This window comes from Medicago sativa, chromosome 1, assembly GCF_051527215.1.
Source record: "Medicago sativa cultivar Bolivia chromosome 1, Bolivia_mono, whole genome shotgun sequence".
NCBI lineage: Eukaryota > Viridiplantae > Streptophyta > Magnoliopsida > Fabales > Fabaceae > Medicago > Medicago sativa.
In genome coordinates this window covers 38,834,974-38,854,628 of record NC_140749.1, presented here as the reverse complement: position 1 = coordinate 38,854,628, position 19,655 = coordinate 38,834,974, and the positions used below count along the sequence as shown (strand labels likewise).

General features: G+C 35.9%; 1 protein-coding gene and 1 long non-coding RNA gene across 2 annotated transcripts; both read right to left on the bottom strand.

Annotated features, from left to right (window-relative positions):
• Window positions 1-5,543: 5,543 nt before the first annotated feature.
• Window positions 5,544-13,170, bottom strand: LOC146954851 (uncharacterized). Its single transcript, XR_015006822.1, has 2 exons — window positions 12,906-13,170; window positions 5,544-5,756 (listed from the first exon to the last, which is right to left on the bottom strand). It is a non-coding gene; the product is annotated as an uncharacterized LOC146954851 (long non-coding RNA).
• On the bottom strand, window positions 8,593-10,729 carry LOC146954852 (uncharacterized). Its single transcript, XM_085718738.1, has 5 exons — window positions 10,570-10,729; window positions 10,401-10,493; window positions 10,215-10,322; window positions 9,172-9,513; window positions 8,593-8,851 (listed from the first exon to the last, which is right to left on the bottom strand). Exons 1-5 carry the CDS (start codon window positions 10,597-10,599, stop codon window positions 8,777-8,779), a joined length of 648 nt encoding a protein of 215 aa, XP_085574864.1. The 5' UTR covers window positions 10,600-10,729; the 3' UTR covers window positions 8,593-8,776.
• Window positions 13,171-19,655: the final 6,485 nt, after the last annotated feature.

Genomic DNA, 19,655 nt, shown 5'->3' with positions numbered 1-19,655 from the left:
GCATAATTCAATTATTCACAACCATCAACAAAATCCACCAATGTACATATACACCAATCCACACAATCACAACATTCACCAAATTTCACCAATCCACAAATTCACCAAGTCATATATTCAATTATGACACAACTCGTCAATTATTCAAATGCATATAATGCTCTAGACTCTTCTAGATGCATGTGGTACCAAACTCCTCCAAGGTCGTCACCTTATGATGCAACAAAAACATCATTATCAACGGCTATAATCAACGGCAATATGGATACAAGTATCCGGTCAACGGCAATATGGATATAACATCCGACACGACATATGATGCATGAACATATGACTCAATCCACAATGCATATGTTCACAATAATTCAACGGCTATAATCAACGGCTATGATCAACAGCTATATGTATATACACGCATTCATCACCAATCACATCAAAACTAGCATGTATAAACTCACCACCAACAATCAACATTTAACATGTTCAACAAACAACATAACATAAATATGTTCATCACCATTCAATTAGTATATATGCATCGACAACAATTCACCACCACTTGACAAGTGTACAATCACCAACAACATCCACAATTCAATCAACATATAGTTGTCACACATACACATCATCAATCATCTTCACATAAATCAACATATAGTTGCCACATTTCCACATAATTCCTTACAATCCAAATAAAGGAACAATTATAACATATGATCACAAACATCATATTCATCACTCAACAACCATTCATACATCATCTCATAATCATATTAATCCATTCATAAAGGGTTCATAAGCAATTGGCTCTCAAAAATCATTTTATACCAAGTTCGTCTCCAAAACTCACAACATTGAAAATAGTTGAGCACCTAAGCCAAAACCAAGTAAACGAGTTCAATTGCCTATGCCATGTATCCTCTCAAGTCACACATATGTGCAGTAGAGATTACATAAGCATTTCATCGGCCAAATACGATGAATTCATAAAAATCACAAAGTTCGTCTCACCGAAACACTTTTCAAGAAATTTTCCATTTGCTAAGTAAAACAAGTTAAATCCCTCACATCATAGTTTAAATATTACTAAACACCTTAATTGAACTCATAAAATATAAGTTTGAAAGTTTGGAAACAATCCATAAGGTTTGGGTCGACTTAGAAATAGTTATGCGGATTTTTCGTAAAATTTCACCAAGACCACCTTGGAGTATTTGCCTCATAACTCAAAAACCAAGAATCATTTTCAAGTCAAACCAAAGCCATTGGAAAGCTAACAAAATTATCTACAACTTTCATGTTTACACCGAAAGCCAATTCAAAACAGAAACGAGGGAAAAAGACGCAAGAACGCGAAACAGGGGATGCTGCCACTGTGCAGCTCGCCGTGGCGAGTAAATCTACTCGCGAGGCGAGTAAGCTCACCGAAAGCACCTCCTGCTCGCCTCCAACTCGCCTCCCACTCGCTGTGGCGAGTTGGGACAGTCCTGTTACGAGAAAAACTCACTTTTTCACCCCAAAACCCCAATTTTGACTTCCCAAAGCTCAATTTTGATCCCAAAGTTTGTTTAAACATTTCTAAACATGAAAAGACACTCAAATCCATATAAAATTTGCACTACAACATCCTCTTAACAAAAATCATCATTTGACCCCTTTTTCATCAAATATTCAAAAACAACACAAAGTCATATCAAACTCTCCAATTATGATTACCCAATGTTTTAATCATCAACAACAACATCTATCAACAACAACAGCAACTAAACATCATGAATTCACCAACAATTCATCACAACAACATCTCATATCACCATTTTTGGGCAAAAATGCAAAGTATACATATAACCACAACTTAAGCATGTAATTTCATCATCAACAACTCAATTAACATTTAATTTACATACCCAAACATTGCATCAAAACATGAACACGAATTTACAATCAATTAGGTTCAATTCATCAATTTCATAAAATGGGTAAAAAGAAAAAGAGATGAATTATGGTTGAAACCTAACCCTCTTACCTCTAGCACCAAGATTCTCTAACCCAAGCTTCAATTTAGCTCCTAGATGATGAATCCCTCTTGCCTCTAACCCTTGCACTTGTTCTTCTCTCTAGCCTCTATCTCTTATCTTCTCAAATGAAAAATGAAATGAAAATGTTGTAACCCTATCTCTTCTCACTAACATTAGTTTATAAAGGCTCACTTAATGGGCTTATCTCACAAACCTTAATGGGCCTAACCCATTTCTAATTCAACCTCAAAAATGTTACTACTCACTTACCGGTAAAATATAACACTAACGATTACTTAACGGTAATTAAAATAATTACTACACCCTCTCTAGTAACTTGGTAAAATAATAACTTCCACTAAACACTAAAAAAATAACTTTCTGCAAAATTGCAAAATTGCCACTGCCCTCAAAATGACCAAAATGCCCCTAAGTCCAAAATGACTAAAATACCCTTCTAACACCGAATTCTACGATTCCCAACCAAAAATACACACAGAGGCAAATAATCACATAAGAGCACATATGACACACATAAATAAATAATAAAATAAAACTAGCGAAAATCGGGCTGTTACAACTCTCCCCCACTAAAAAGAATTTTCGCCCTCGAAAATTACCTGAAGGAAACAACTCTGGGTACGCAACCCTCATCCTACTCTCCGATTCCCAAGTGGCACTCTCACCGGTCGGTCCAACCCAAATCACTTTAACCAAAACGACCTCCTTGCCACGCAAACGCTTCACTTCACGATCCTCAATCCTCACTGGCCAAGTCTCAACGGTCAAATTATCCCTTACTTCCAAATCATCCACTTGAATCACATGAGACGCATCATACACATACTTCCTCAACTGAGATACATGAAACACATCATGAAGATTCGACAAAGATGACGGTAACGCAGTCCGATACGCTACAACCCCTACCTTCTCAACAATCTCAAACGGTCCAACAAAACGAGGAGTCAACTTCCGACACTTCAAAGCACGACCAACATCGGTTACAGGATTCACTCTCAAAAACACGTGATCACCAACCTGAACTCAAGGTCTTTCCTCCTCTTATCATAATAACTCTTCTGTCTACTCTGAGACGCTCTCATCTTCTCTTGAATCATCTTAACCTTCTCGGTCGTCTCTTGCACAACTTCCGGTCCTAACAAAGCACTCTCTCCTGACTCATACCAACACAAAGGAGTTCTACACCTCCAACCATACAAAGCCTCAAACGGTGCCATCCCGATACTAGAATGAAAACTGTTGTTGTAGGTAAACTCAATCAACGGTAAACATTCAATCCAACTGACACCTTGCTCCAACACACAAGCTCTCAACAAATCTTCCAAACTTTGAATAGTCCTCTCCGTCTGACCATCAGTCTGGGGATGATAAGCAGAACTCAACCTCAACTTAGTTCCCAAAGCAGCTTGCAAACTCTCCCAGAACTTAGAAGTAAACCTCGGATCCCGATCCGATACAATACTAGAAGGAACACCATGCAATCTAACAATCTGCTCAATGTAGATCTCAGCCAACTTTGTCACAGACATACCGGTCTTGATAGGAACAAAATGTGCCGACTTCGTCAACCGATCAACAATCACCCAAATAGAATCAAAACCCTTAACAGTCTTTGGCAACGCTCCAACAAAGTCCATTGATATACTATCCCACTTCCACTCTGGCACAAACAACGGTTGCATCAAACCTGATGGCTTCTGATGTTCAATCTTAGACTTCTGACAAACCAAACAAGCATACACAAACTCTGCGATCTCCTTCTTCATTCCAGGCCACCAAAACAACCTCTTCAATCTTGATACATCTTAGTCGCTCCCGGATGAATACTCAAACTACTCCTGTGACCTTCTTCCAAAATCTGCCTCTTAAGCTCAAGAACACTTGGTACACAAACACGATCACGAAACATCAAAACACGTTCTCATCCAACCTGAAATCTCCACCCTTACCTTGGTTAACCAACACTACTCGATCTACGAGTTCCAAATCTCCCTTCTGACCATTCCTGATCTCCTCCAAAATATTACTTGTCAGCTTCAACATTCCCAACCTCACACCATCCGGTGTCAACTCACTAACCAAACTCAAATCTCGAAACTGTTCAATCAACTCTAACTCTTTTACCATCAAAGCAGACATATGCAACGACTTCCTACTCAACGCATCAGCAACAACATTGGCCCTTCCAGGATGATAGCTCAACTGGAAATCAAAATCCTTAAGATACTCCAACCATCTCCTCTGCCTCATATTCAACTCCTTCTGGTCGAACAAGTACTTCAAACTCTTGTGATCACTGAACACTTCAAACTTAGAACCATACAGATAATGCCTCCAAATCTTCAACACATACACCACGGCTGCTAATTCCAAATCGTGAGTCGGATAATTCTTCTCATGCACTTTCAACTGCCTCGAAGCATAAGCCACAACATGACGATTTTGCATGAGCACACCACCAAGACCCATCTTAGAAGCATCACAATACACAACAAATGATTCATTCGGATTCGGCAAAATCAACACTGGAGCTGAAGTCAGTCTCTTTTTCAATTCTTGGAAACTCTTCTCACACTTAGCATCCCAAACATACGCTTGCCCTTTCCGAGTCAACTGCGTCAATGGCAACGCCAACTTAGAGAATCCCTCAATAAACCTCCGATAATAACCTGCCAACCCAAGAAAGCTTCTAACTTCAAAAACAGACTTAGGTGATTCCCATTGCAACACTGCATCAACCAACTGATCCATCAAATCATCAATCCTCGGAAGCGGATACCGATTCTTGATTGTCACCTTGTTCAACTGCCGATAATCCACACACAACCTCATACTTCCATCTTTCTTTTTGACCAGCAACACCGGAGCTCCCCACGGAGAAACACTCGGTCTGATAAACTGCTGCTCGAGATAGGACTCGTTCCCGGAACCAAATCAATTGCAAACTCAACTTCCCTCTCCGGCGGTAATTCGGTAATGTCGTCCGGAAAAACTTCTGGAAACTCTTGCACTACCGGCAAATCACCAACTCCTTTCTCACTACTTTCCTTCAAGGAAGCAAACATCATGAATACACTAGCTTCACCATCCAAGGACTTCTTGCCTTTGTCTTTGCTGTACGACTTCCCAAATCCATGACTCTTTCCTTTCTTCTCATTCTGGGCCTCCGCAACCAAAGATACCTTCCCTTGCCGGACTAACACACTTAAAGCAACCAGCTACTCCCCCACTATGCTCAAACCCACAAAAAAGACGGAACAACACGACAAGTACCGACAGTACTCCCGTACATGTCGCATACAACAGGAAAATCAACGGGTTTTGGTCTGGACAAGACCAACCACGGCTCTGATACCAACTCGTAACACCCTATTTCTATTAAGCGGTAAAACGCGCGAATACATCAGAAATATTCTAGAAATAGATGCTACGTCTCCGAATAAACCATAATTCATACATGCATAAAGATCATGTTATACTACATAGCAGCGGAACGACATATAATTCATAAACAATCTCTGGATCTCCAAACTAAATACAAATGTATCATCCAAATCTCAAATAACAGAATATCTCAACTCCAAATACATAGTCAAATAAAACAACATGCAAGAACTACCCTAGATCAGAGCCCTAATCTAGACACTTGCATATAAAGAAAGGAACTCCACTCCTCGGCATCAACAAGCAACAACTAAGCATCCTGCACGCCGTCTACCCATCCATACAGAGAGGTAGGCGGTCCACCACAGACCACTGAGGGTTAGCATTACATCATCATAATCCATAAAAGATTTAAACAAGAAATGAAAGATATATTCAAGAATACAAAATAACAAATCATACATGTATTCACAGTATTCATGATTCTCATACCATTCAAACCATTCCATATCATCATTCCAAGTTCATATCAATAAGTGTATCATACACGTATCACATATACATAACCCTCCCTCCTAGAACACTAGCATCACATGATCATTATTATCCCCCATCATTTACATTTCAAGCTATCACATTATTATCATAGCATAGCATGCATATTCAACCTCTAATCAAGTCATCAACAAAAGCTCATCATTTATCAACATCAATCAATGAAAACATTACTCACTTCATTACTCATCTAGCATGCTTGTCTCAACAAGTACAATTCGTCATATCGAAGTTATGAGCAAGCCATCATCATTATCAAAGAACATCACCACATCATATATGTATATATACATATACAAATATCACCTCATCATTATTATTAAAATAACCATCATCAATTGATTCACCAAGTGTATAAGCACAAACAATTAAGACATGCAATTAGAGCATAATTCAATTATTCACAACCATCAACAAAATCCACCAATGTACATATACACCAATCCACACAATCACAACATTCACCAAATTTCACCAATCCACAAATTCACCAAGTCATATATTCAATTATGACACAACTCGTCAATTATTCAAATGCATATAATGCTCTAGACTCTTCTAGATGCATGTGGTACCAAACTCCTCCAAGGTCGTCACCTTATGATGCAACAAAAACATCATTATCAACGGCTATAATCAACGGCAATATGGATACAAGTATCCGGTCAACGGCAATATGGATATAACATCCGACACGACATATGATGCATGAACATATGACTCAATCCACAATGCATATGTTCACAATAATTCAACGGCTATAATCAACGGCTATGATCAACAGCTATATGTATATACACGCATTCATCACCAATCACATCAAAACTAGCATGTATAAACTCACCACCAACAATCAACATTTAACATGTTCAACAAACAACATAACATAAATATGTTCATCACCATTCAATTAGTATATATGCATCGACAACAATTCACCACCACTTGACAAGTATACAATCACCAACAACATCCACAATTCAATCAACATATAGTTGTCACACATACACATCATCAATCATCTCCACATAAATCAACATATAGTTGCCACATTTCCACATAATTCCTTACAATCCAAATAAAGGAACAATTATAACATATGATCACAAACATCATATTCATCACTCAACAACCATTCATACATCATCTCATAATCATATTAATCCATTCATAAAGGGTTCATAAGCAATTGGCTCTCAAAAATCATTTTATACCAAGTTCGTCTCCAAAACTCACAACATTGAAAATAGTTGAGCACCTAAGCCAAAACCAAGTAAACGAGTTCAATTGCCTATGCCATGTATCCTCTCAAGTCACACATATGTGCAGTAGAGATTACATAAGCATTTCATCGGCCAAATACGATGAATTCATAAAAATCACAAAGTTCGTCTCACCGAAACACTTTTCAAGAAATTTTCCATTTGCTAAGTAAAACAAGTTAAATCCCTCACATCATAGTTTAAATACTACTAAACACCTTAATTGAACTCATAAAATATAAGTTTGAAAGTTTGGAAACAATCCATAAGGTTTGGGTCGACTTAGAAATAGTTATGCGGATTTTTCGTAAAATTTCACCAAGACCACCTTGGAGTATTTGCCTCATAACTCAAAAACCAAGAATCATTTTCAAGTCAATCCAAAGCCATTGGAAAGCTAACAAAATTATCTACAACTTTCATGTTTACACCGAAAGCCAATTCAAAAAAGAAACGAGGGAAAAAGACGCAAGAACGCGAAACAGGGGATGCTGCCACTGTGCAGCTCGCCGTGGCGAGTAAATCTACTCGCGAGGCGAGTAAGCTCACCGAATGCACCTCCTGCTCGCCTCCAACTCGCCTCCCACTCGCTGTGGCGAGTTGGGACAGTCCTGTTACGAGAAAAACTCACTTTTTCACCCCAAAACCCCAATTTTGACTTCCCACTACAACATTTTTGATCTTAGGCAACACTCAAAATGCGTTGTTGTAAACAAGAAAACCGTCCCTAAATCCATAGGCGACGGTTATGCAACGCTTATGAAAGCGTCCCATATACTCCCGTGGCCTATTCTAAAAGCGACGGTTTTTGTGTTTTAGGCCACAGTCGCGTAAAACCGTTGTCTAAAGGACAGAAGAGCAGCGGTTTCTTCAGAGTCATGAGCGACGGTTTCACAGTCTTCAAGGGACGGTTATTCAAACTTTCTAGGGACGGTTATTCAAATTTTCTAAGGACAGTTTTTTTCACTGTTGTTGATTTGATCAAACTTTCTAGGGACGGTTATTCGATTTTTTCTAGGGACGGTTTTTTTCACTGTTGTTGATTTAATCAAACTTTCTAGGGACGGTTATTCGATTTTTTCTAGGGACGGTTTTTTTCATTGTTGTTGATTTGATCAAACTTTTCTAGGGACGGCTATTCAAGCTTTCTAGGGACGGTTATTCAAACTTTTCTAGTTATAAATACATAGTAGATTATTGACTGTTTTTGCAATGCTTTTTTGTTAAATTGAAGTTATAGGAACGATAGTTTTAGATATGTTGATATATATATATATATATATATATATATATATATATATATATATATATATATATAATAACTACTCAAGATTTTGAATGATAAGAACTTCAATAAAATAGGTAATAGTCTTGCATCATAATATTACATGCGTGATAATATCCAAAACATATACGAATTGAAAGTAACATATGTGTTTGCTTCAAAAAAAACCAAAAAGTATTGGTTTATACACACATTGTTCATAGTTTAGTAGTAGCTGGAGATTATAAAATCTAAACATGCAAATAACATCATCCCTCTTGATCTTCATTTCCAGGATGATCTTCGTCATCAGGTTGGCCTTCCTCGCCAGTTGGATGAATTTCCTGTATTTATAAGAAAGTTTCTTAGTCCTAGTGATATTATTGATTATAACCAAGCACAAGGTGTATTGATTACAACCAAGCACAAGGTGTGCAAGCAGCAAGAAATATCTCTTAAATTGACTTTACAACACCATTTCCCTTAGCATGCTAGACCGCAAATGACAATACAAAGTCCATGTACCAGACCATGAAAATTTACACAAAGAACATTTCTATAAATCTGAAACTATACAAGCCTTATATCTAACTAAACTCCAATCAAATACTACAAATACTTACAGAATAAGATCATAAACTTTTAAATAAGTCACAAGTATTACCTTTTCAACATTCCTCGTATGCATTGATGTGGAAGCACCGCATTCAACATCCATAGCATTCTCCATGATATTGTCCAAAGCTTCATCATCCAAATCAGGATTCACTTGCTTTAACAAGCATTTAACTAGCCCTTGTAAGCCGTTAACTTGCTTAGCCATACGAGCCGTCTCTTTAGAACATTGTCTTTTAATATCAGCAATTTCTTCATTTCTCTTTAACACAGTTGGTGTTACCATTCTTCCAAAACAACGAACTCTACCAGCCTTTTCTTTTCCAAACAGTGATTCAAAAGTCTTCCCAGCACATTCTTTTGACTCTTGAATGGAATCATGAAGTTTAGTCTAGTAAAAAAAGGTTAAACATAAGTTCAAATAACTTCACTAACAACAATGTTACTTGGTAAACATCTCTGTCAAGTACAACTAGCACAAGATCAGTTAAATTTCATCGTTATAGTATGTCACGTCAAAAGTAAATTAAGGTATTATACCACTTAAGCCTCGAAAATACAATAATAGACATGCAATGATCAAACACGTTCCTGGATCTCATTATGAAAGGAGCTCTACAGTACTAGTTGTCCTTACACTACTCTAAAAAAACCATCCATGTTGCTATCTTAGTTAATAGCAATCTCACAAATAAACAATTGTTGGAAATGTTTGAAACAAACTGTGTTCACTTCTAAAACACAGTAATATGAAAGACAACCCCTAATTACCAAATGTCTTTTAGGCATGCTAAATTCAAAACAACCCCACCCCTAGTTACAAGATTAATTGTTAGACCAATAAATAAAATCAAAGATTTAAAATATGACAAAGGAGAATACAAAACACTAGAGAATACAAAACTGCACACAGAGGCATTACACCCACTGCCACATGAATGACTAAAGTCTGTTTTGGTTTTCTCTTTCACTTCTCCGTCAACTTAATTATATGTCTAACAATTTGCAACTTATGTTATACTTGCAACTATGTATATTTGAACTTATCAATTTTTAAATACTTAATATACTCGTATTTACTCTTATACTTACAACAACATTTTGCGTATCTTGATCCACTTCTTTTCCTTTTCGACTTGTGCGGGTTTCAATGAACATTTCTGCTTGAGTGACATCTGATCCATCCTCCTTCTTTGCCCGCTGTAACAAAATAAATAATAAATCAAAAAATTATATTTATTAGAAAAGTTACTTCTTTGAAAGACAAACATATAATACCATCTCTGCCTTAATCCTTGCAAAGTTTCTTGTTCCCATACGGTGCATATATCTCTGTTTGGCCCTATTCACAGCATTCTTCTTACATATATCCTGCATTATGTAGAAGAAATTAAAGATTGGTAGTAAAGTACAATATTATAATCAAATAGATATAGTAAAATCTTACTTGAACAATATTGTTCCCCCAAAAAATCATTAATCTCTTGAAATCTGGTCCAGGTACCCTCTTGGGACGATGTTTTAACCTTTCTCTCAAGTTGGGGTATTTCAAGAAATAATTCTTCCTGATGTAATTCTTGTAGCGTCTCCAAGCATCATTGATGCGAGAAAACTTGGGATTTTATCGTTAAAGATAAAGTTTGATAAACTATGACTCACAATAATCTTATATGACCCACTTGTTTTACAGCTAACAGCCATACACAGTTCAGCATTCATATAAAGCAGCCACATGCACTATCTAATGCTAGTTTTTACTTAAGTATAGATACTACTAGACACTAGTATGTAGATAAAACTTGATAGCTTCCAGATCTTAAAAAAATGAAAAGCATAAAAACTTGAAAGCTTCTGGATCTTAAAAAACTAATAAGTCAACCTTATCTCTTAAAGGATTACACGTTTTTTTGATGGAGCTTTGGTGGGTAGTTAACTTTAAACAACACTATATGTTTTTAATTCTTCCTTCTAGAAAAAAGAAAATCTAAATTAAATATTTGTATAAAGTAGAAACATATTACAGAATATGACTTTATACAAAGCAATTAATAAAAAATAAAGTTGTTCCTAGCACTAAATTTACTCAGTTCATAGACTTGACATATATTTTCATTGGATTAATGTTGGTCTAATAAACACACAATGAATATACTTCCTACCATATACACGGAATGGAAACTAAAAACAATATCAATTCATCAAGAACAAATTTCTTGCTACTGTGTTAACAGTACCCAATCAGGGATAAACTAAAATCTAAGTGTGATTATCAATTACCTTGTACATAAAAATCATATAGCCAAAACCCTCATCTGCTATTTATTCAAAAATAATTTCTCTCTAGCTATATTTGACACACACAACCTATGTACCCAGATGACTTTAACCCCAAATTTTAATAAGCTAAATAAGAAGGGTACAGTAGTTTCACGTTTTCAACCAAACAAAACCCAAATTACTAGCTTGAAATAACCCCCAAATCTGGTCATTCATGTTCTCAAAAAAGTGTACAACGGGATTCATAGACTTAATAAGAAAAAAGAATACAAAAAAAAAAATCCCCAAATCTTAATAAGCTGAAAAATCAATCCATTACCACAAATGACTTTAACCCTAAATAGTTAGTATATCAAACAATTAGTAAAACAAAGGATAGGGTAAGATTGAACTCACTTGAGATGAATGATTGACTCAGAAAATGAGATGAATGAGCAAAGCTATCGAACTGAACAAGATGAGTACGAAATGAACGAAATAAGTACACGCTTGAACAGGAAAACGATTAAGTAGGAATGGCTAAAAAAATGAGATTGAGATGAGAACGGTGGGTGATTCTAGTTTCTTCATCTTTCTTCTTCTTCTGGTATGTGTTGTTCAACAAACACAAATGGGTCTTTCTAGCTTCTTTTTCTTCTTTTATCTTTATTCTTTTAATAATTTTTTATTATAAATATATTAATAAAATAAATAAAATTATTTGGTTCTTTTCAATTGAGCGGGATAGTTCCCGCGGGCTGAATATTTTGTCCTTTAGGGACAACATTTAACCGTTGGTAAGAAGAATAAATTCACCATTGCCTATACATGGTTCTAGGCGCGGTTTTATGACGGTAGGTATAAACAATAAGTACGGTGTTGAAATGCGTCGCCTAAACATGGTTTTAGGGGCGGTTTTATGACTATTGGTAATTATGTATGCAACACGACAAATACTGCTGCCTATTCTATGTTATTGGGACGGTTTTTGAGAGTTGCAAAAAAAAGGGTTGCTTAAAGTCAAAAATGTTGTAGTGTCCCAAAGCTCAATTTTGATCCCAAAGTTTGTTTAAACATTTCTAAACATGAAAAGACACTCAAATCCATATAAAATTTGCACTACAACATCCTCTTAACAAAAGTCATCATTTGACCCCTTTTTCATCAAATATTCAAAAACAACACAAAGTCATATCAAACTCTCCAATTATGATTACCCAATGTTTTAATCATCAACAACAACATCTATCAACAACAACAACAACTAAACATCATGAATTCACCAACAATTCATCACAACAACATCTCATATCACCATTTTTGGGCAAAAATGCAAAGTATACATATAACCACAACTTAAGCATGTAATTTCATCATCAACAACTCAATTAACATTTAATTTACATACCCAAACATTGCATCAAAACATGAACACGAATTTACAATCAATTAGGTTCAATTCATCAATTTCATAAAATGGGTAAAAAGAAAAAGAGATGAATTATGGTTGAAACCTAACCCTCTTACCTCTAGCACCAAGATTCTCTAACCCAAGCTTTAATTTAGCTCCTAGATGATGAATCCCTCTTGCCTCTAACCCTTGCACTTGTTCTTCTCTCTAGCCTCTATCTCTTATCTTCTCAAATGAAAAATGAAATGAAAATGTTGTAACCCTATCTCTTCTCACTAACATTAGTTTATAAAGGCTCACTTAATGGGCTTATCTCACAAACCTTAATGGGCCTAACCCATTTCTAATTCAACCTCAAAAATGTTACTACTCACTTACCGGTAAAATATAACACTAACGGTTACTTAACGGTAATTAAAATAATTACTAAACCCTCTCTAGTAACTTGGTAAAATAATAACTTCCACTAAACACTAAAAAAATAACTTTCTGCAAAATTACAAAATTGCCACTGCCCTCAAAATGACCAAAATGCCCCTAAGTCCAAAATGACTAAAATACCCTTCTAACACCGAATTCTACGATTCCCAACCAAAAATACACACAGAGGCAAATAATCACATAAGAGCACATATAACACACATAAATAAATAATAAAATAAAACTAGCGAAAATCGGGCTGTTACAAAAGGGGCTTCTGGAGGTGGCACGGCCGTGCCACATGTTGGCACTTGCCGTGCCAAGCTTCTGACTTGGTGGGAAGATATTTTTGTTCCGTATCTTCGTATTTTCGCACTGTATTTGCTCCAGTCCTCTTTCTTTTGCTCCAAGACACCTTCCACCATATATTCATTCCTAAAATAAAATAAAAGACAATTTAAAGTAAAATATTCTAAAAGGAAATAAAATGCAATATAATTAAATCAAATCTTATTTAAAATTAAACTAAATAAAGCATTAAAATATACTAATCTATGACTCATCAAAAATCAGTTTTTCTGAACTGGCTGATCAGAAGGTGATTTGCCTTCTATCAGTAAATGATAAGAAATGGATGTGGCACAGAAGGTTGGGACATGCTAACTGGAGGTTAATCTCTAAGCTTAGTAAGTTACAACTTGTCAAAGGGCTACCAGACATTGACTATCATTCAGATGCACTCTGTGGTGCATGTCAGAGAGGAAAGATTGTGAAATCATCTTTTAAAACCAAAGACATTGTTTCAACCTCAAGACCGTTAGAACTACTCCATATTGATTTATTTGGACCAGTGAGTACTGCATCCTTGTATGGAAGTAAATATGGATTAGTCATTGTTGATGATTACAGCAGATGGACTTGGGTGAAATTCATAAAGAGTAAAGATGTTGCTTGTGATGTATTCAGTAGTTTCTGCACTCAAATTCAATCTGAAAAAGAATCAAAGATTTTGAAAGTCAGAAGTGATCATGGTGGAGAATTTGAAAATGAGCCATTTGAAGCTTTTTGTGAAAAACATGGAATTGTCCATGAATTCTCTTCTCCTAGAACTCCACAACAAAATGGGGTTGTAGAGAGAAAGAATAGAACTTTACAAGAAATGGCCAGAACCATGATCCATGAAAACAATTTACAAAAACATTTTTGGGCAGAAGCAGTGAATACAACATGTTATGTCCAGAACAGGATCTATATTAGACCTATTTTGGAGAAAACAGCATATGAACTCTTTAAAGGAAGGAAACCCAATATCTCTTACTTTCATCAATTTGGATGTACATGTTACATTCTGAATAACAAGCTCTACCTAAAGAAATTTGATGCCAAGGCCCCAAAGAGGAATCTTCTTAGGCTACTCTGAAAGGTCAAAGGCATACATAGTGTATAATTCAGAGACACTATGTGTTGAAGAATCTATGCACGTTAAATTTGATGACAAAGAGCTTGAAGATAAAACTTCAAAGCAAGGTGAAAGTGTTGCAGAGATACAGGTTCCTGAAGCTACTCCAGAACCTGATCAGATAGCTGAATCTGAAGATAGTCCAGAAGCTGAACCCACGTCAGAAGCGCAAGATGAAGCTGCTTCTGATGAAGCACAAGATGGCTCACATCAAGAAGATCCTCCCAGAAACACATTCAAGCACAAGTCTTCACATCCTGAGGAATTAATCATTGGAAACAAAGATAGTCCAAGAAGAACAAGATCATACTTCAGACAAGAAGAATCAATGATTGGACTGATCTTGTTATACCCTAATTTTGGACCTAAACATACTAGCTCAATTCTTCTTTCTTGCATTTCAAGTCATTTGAATTTGTCTCTGATCAATTGCATCTTTCTCTGCATTTTATTTCAATGTTATTTGCAAAATTCATGAAAAAAGGGCATTTTAGTCATTTCCTATGTTAAAATTTCTTTCAATCTTTGAAAAATTGTTTGAGTCTTTTCACCTGGTTTGAATAAAGCTCTTGCTTCAATTCCCTGTTAAAAATCCATTTTAAAATTGCATCTGAGTCATTTTGAGTCGTTTTAGTCCCTAGGGGCATTTTGGTCATTTCACACAAAATTTTGGCAGAGAGAGGTTACTTTGAAGTACCTCATTTAAGTAATTGGTTCATTTTAGTCCATTTTGTGTTTTTTATTGGTTCCACTTTACGTTATTTTCCATTTACCAATTTTAAATTCAATTTTAGTTTAATTTTCATTTTAAGTCCCAAAATTTCTAAAAATTGCATTTTAGTCCCTCTGTTTCACCTTATTTCTTTTTTAGGTTTTAATTTTGAATTTTAAGTCTTTTAGGTCAACTTTTTGGTTTTAGTCCTTTTTTTTAGGTCAATTGCATTTCAGTCCCAAAGTCTTAAAAAATTGCAGATTGGTCCTTAATGTTTTTTGCAGGTCAGTCCTTTAAGTCCTGGAAATTGCACAATGGTCCAACAGTTTGTTACAAGTCCAAACCCACGTGGCAGCAAGGTATTGGTCCAACTAACACATGTGTCAGCCTATAAAAGGCCCAATCATCACAGAACCATTGATCACGCGCCAAGTCACCAAAAACAATTCCCAATTTCTCTCTCTGATCATCAAAGATCAAACACCAGAAAATTCCAGAAATCACATGAACTCCAAGAACATTCATCAAGAACTCAAACCCTAACCGTCTCAAACTCCCAATTCCAGATCAAAACTTTACAAATTCACACTAATTTTCTACCAATTCCATAAGATACAAGCTCAATTCACGTTCCATTTCACAGAATCCAACGAATTTCAACGATTTCGAAACAAGTTCTCAGAGATTCTTCGCAAGAATCTTCATCATCGAACTGCTTCTTGCAATTCAAGCGCAAGCGCGATCACAAGAAGAATTTTGAGGAAAAGAAGAAGAGGAATTGAAGAAGGGGAATCAAGTCAGAGAAGGAGAAGAAGAATTCCACCAATTCAACAACAACGAATCATCTACCAGAAACTCAGAGAAGATTCACGAAGGTTCTTCGTCTTCTCACTCGAATCTCCAGGTAAATTCACAAAACCTTCTCGTTTTTCGTTTTAAATCATCATCGAAGGTTCGTAGATACAAATAAACGGTGAATCAAAGCAGTAATTCTGAAAACATTCGAAAAGCTTCGAAACCGAAACCCCAAAAATGTGATTTGTGAAGATTCATCGTTTATTTGAGAAATCTGAGTTCAAATCCATGATCAGTGAAGAAGATAGAGTAGATTAGGGTTTCGTTTCAAGAGATTCGAAAGAGATTCAGAAACCTAAAAAACCAAAAGTTTAAGTTCCGATCTACAAAGATCCAGGCCTCTTTTGTGATTTTTGATGTTTGATTCGTGTTTAGAATGAAAAATAAACGGTGAAAAGAGTTAGATCGTAGAGTTTTGATGAAGTTAGGGCTCCGTCATCACCGGCGGTGGTCAATCCCGCCGGAGAAGATGATCGGAGAGTTTAGAGAGAGAACGAGAGAACTAAGACAACTTAGAGAGAGAAAGAGAGTTGCAGAATGAATTGGACCGGTCTTCCAGCCTTTATAAAGGCTGTTGAACCGGACCGGTTCATTTCTGGTTCACTCTTGGTCCTCTCTCCACCTTTAGATTTAGGTTTAGTTGGATCTGGATCAATCCAACGCTCCTGATGCGTTTGGATGATCCAGGACCCATTCTCCCTTGGGCCTAGGCCTATTTCCTGCGCAGACCAAACTTTCTTGCTTTTTTTTGCTATGTACACCACTGGATCTTGCTTTGTACACCTTCTGCATGTCAAAACTTTGTGCAAAATTTCCAAATAAATTTCTATGAGTTCTTGGTATTTTTCTTGGTGTTTTTATGATATTTTTGCATAATAAAATTTAATAAAAAAAATGTGTGATATTTTCTTGTTAATTGTTTACTATTCTTGTTAAAAATTGTGAAGTTTTATATGTTCTTGAGTCTAAAAATCTTTTAAAAACTCTAAAAATTGTCATGTATATTTCTTGTTAATTTTGTGGTATTTTTGTGATGATTTTTGCACTTTAAAACTTGATCAAAATAATATGATGCTTTTCTTGCTACTTTGTGATGTTTTGTGTTAAAAAAAATTTGTGAAAAGTACATGTTCTTGATCCTTAATCATGATACATGATGTTTGATTTGTGGAGTATGAATTTGCAATGGATATTTCTTGCTGTTTTGAAATGTTTTAATACATGTGAATATGTTGTGTGAGTTTACTTGTCTTACAAGTTATGTGAATATTGTTTGTGAAAATTAAATGCCAAATATGCCTAAAATATAGCATGATTCTTTGATTTGGATGTATTCTCATAATTCTCATATTGTTGATTGTGATAAAAATCATTGAATATTGTCATGATATGGGAATTATTGGTCATACACTTGTCTTGTTATCATGATAAATTTTAGGCATACTTTGCTAAGAGTTTAGTCACTTTCTTTTAGCTTTTTGCCACTTTGTTTAATGTTCCTTTTGCTTATAATTTTCATGCTATTATACCTTGTCCTACTAACCATTTCATTTCATGTTTCATTCATTCATAAGCATTCTACACTTCATCTCCTCCTTCATCTCATTTCTTGCACTTTAAATTTTACCAAGAGTTAGAATGTAAAGATTTAGGAATTTTGTAATTTTTCTTTTATGCAATTTTAATTTCTTGCAAGACTATAGAATGTATCTAGGCCAATGATGTAAAGGACAATGGACTCTAATGATGTACACCGACACAAGCACCGACACATGCACACACATCACATAGATATTTTTAGATGTATGGCTAGGATATGCATGTTTAGATGTATGTTTATGATTGTATGTTTAGATGAATGCTAAGGATTTACACTTAGAAAAATCAACTTTCCAAAAAAAACTTGAACCACATCACTCAAATCATTTTCACAATAAACCTTGGGATCCAAAATCCCATTGATTTTCTCTTTTATTTTCTTAATCAAATTTCAATGAAAATTAATCATACTTGACCCTTTTTGCAAAATAACTAATTCAACCTCACAATTTCACAATCTCATGCCCTTGAGGCCTCTCTCTCTCATTCTTCAAATTCCAATTTTCAAACTTAAAATAAATCAACAAAAACAAAAACATTTTTGGAAGAGAACTACGGTGGATTTGATCCCTTAAAAGGGTATGTAGGCAAGGAATCAAAATTCCTTCAATTCAAATAAAATAAAATCAAACATTCTTCTTCCTCCAATTCTTCACTTAGAAAACTCTTAGGTGTAAATATCACTTTCAAATAGCATTTAAAAATAAAGCGAGCGCGTAGAAAGTAAAGACGGTTCCTATAGGATACTATAGTCGTTATGGGTGCCTAACACCTTCCCGTAGCGAAAACAACTCCCTGACCTCGATTCTCAAGGGTTTTGCTTATTTTTTCCCTTCCCAAGAAAAAATAAGATATCAAAGGTTAAAAAGGTTCAAACGTAATCAATGTTTGACACCCGAAAACCAAGATAAAACAGCTGGCGACTTCACTGGGGACATTCAAGAGTTACGCCTAGTCTTTATTTCCACGCTTGCGCTTTCGTTTTTACTTGCTTCTTTTACTTGCTTCCTTATGTGAATAAATGTTTAAATTCTTGCAAACGTGTGGGGTGAGAATATCAAAAGTCCTACACCCGGGCTGAGTGAACTTAGGATTTAGGAGGGATATAATCGACAATTCATTCTGGGGGTTGCCTCGTGTTTTGGATTATGCGATCAATCCCACATAGCTAAGGCATTTTGGGGGTGATGTTGTCGGCGCGTGTTGTCGCGTTTAGGCACTTTGCTTCTAATTGTTCTATGACGCTATGAACCATAGATAACCAAACCCATCCATGGCCATTTTCTAGGATGTAGTGCGGAGGCTAAACCGAGTGTTGTCTCGAGTTTTAGTCGTCACGCGATACTACACTCAAGTTAGACCTTCTTACGGATAATCATGGAGCGAGTGTTTGTCTCGTGGCACCATGATATACGTCGGAGAGGTCGCAACTTGGGAACCCTTTTTAGAACCCGGTTACTATTATCCAAAGCCCTAGATTCACCGGACACCGTCTCCACCCGTGACTCCTCGACTTTGAACTTCAACCCACCATGTTTTCTCCGAACTTAAACATAATCATGCATTCATGCATACATGCATACATGCATAAACTTTTTCCATACATTGTTATCGAAGGGCTTAGACAAATTGAATTTGTAAACATTGTAGGAATGGGGAAGACTAAGTCCTACAAGTTCAAGGAAGTGGATTTGGCTAGTTTGAGAGATTTGACACTCAAGATCGAGGATCCGACTGGTTTCCGACATCGTTACGGGGCTTTACTTACTATTCTCCAGACTAATGTGGATGAGAAGCTTGTGCACACTCTAGTGCAATTCT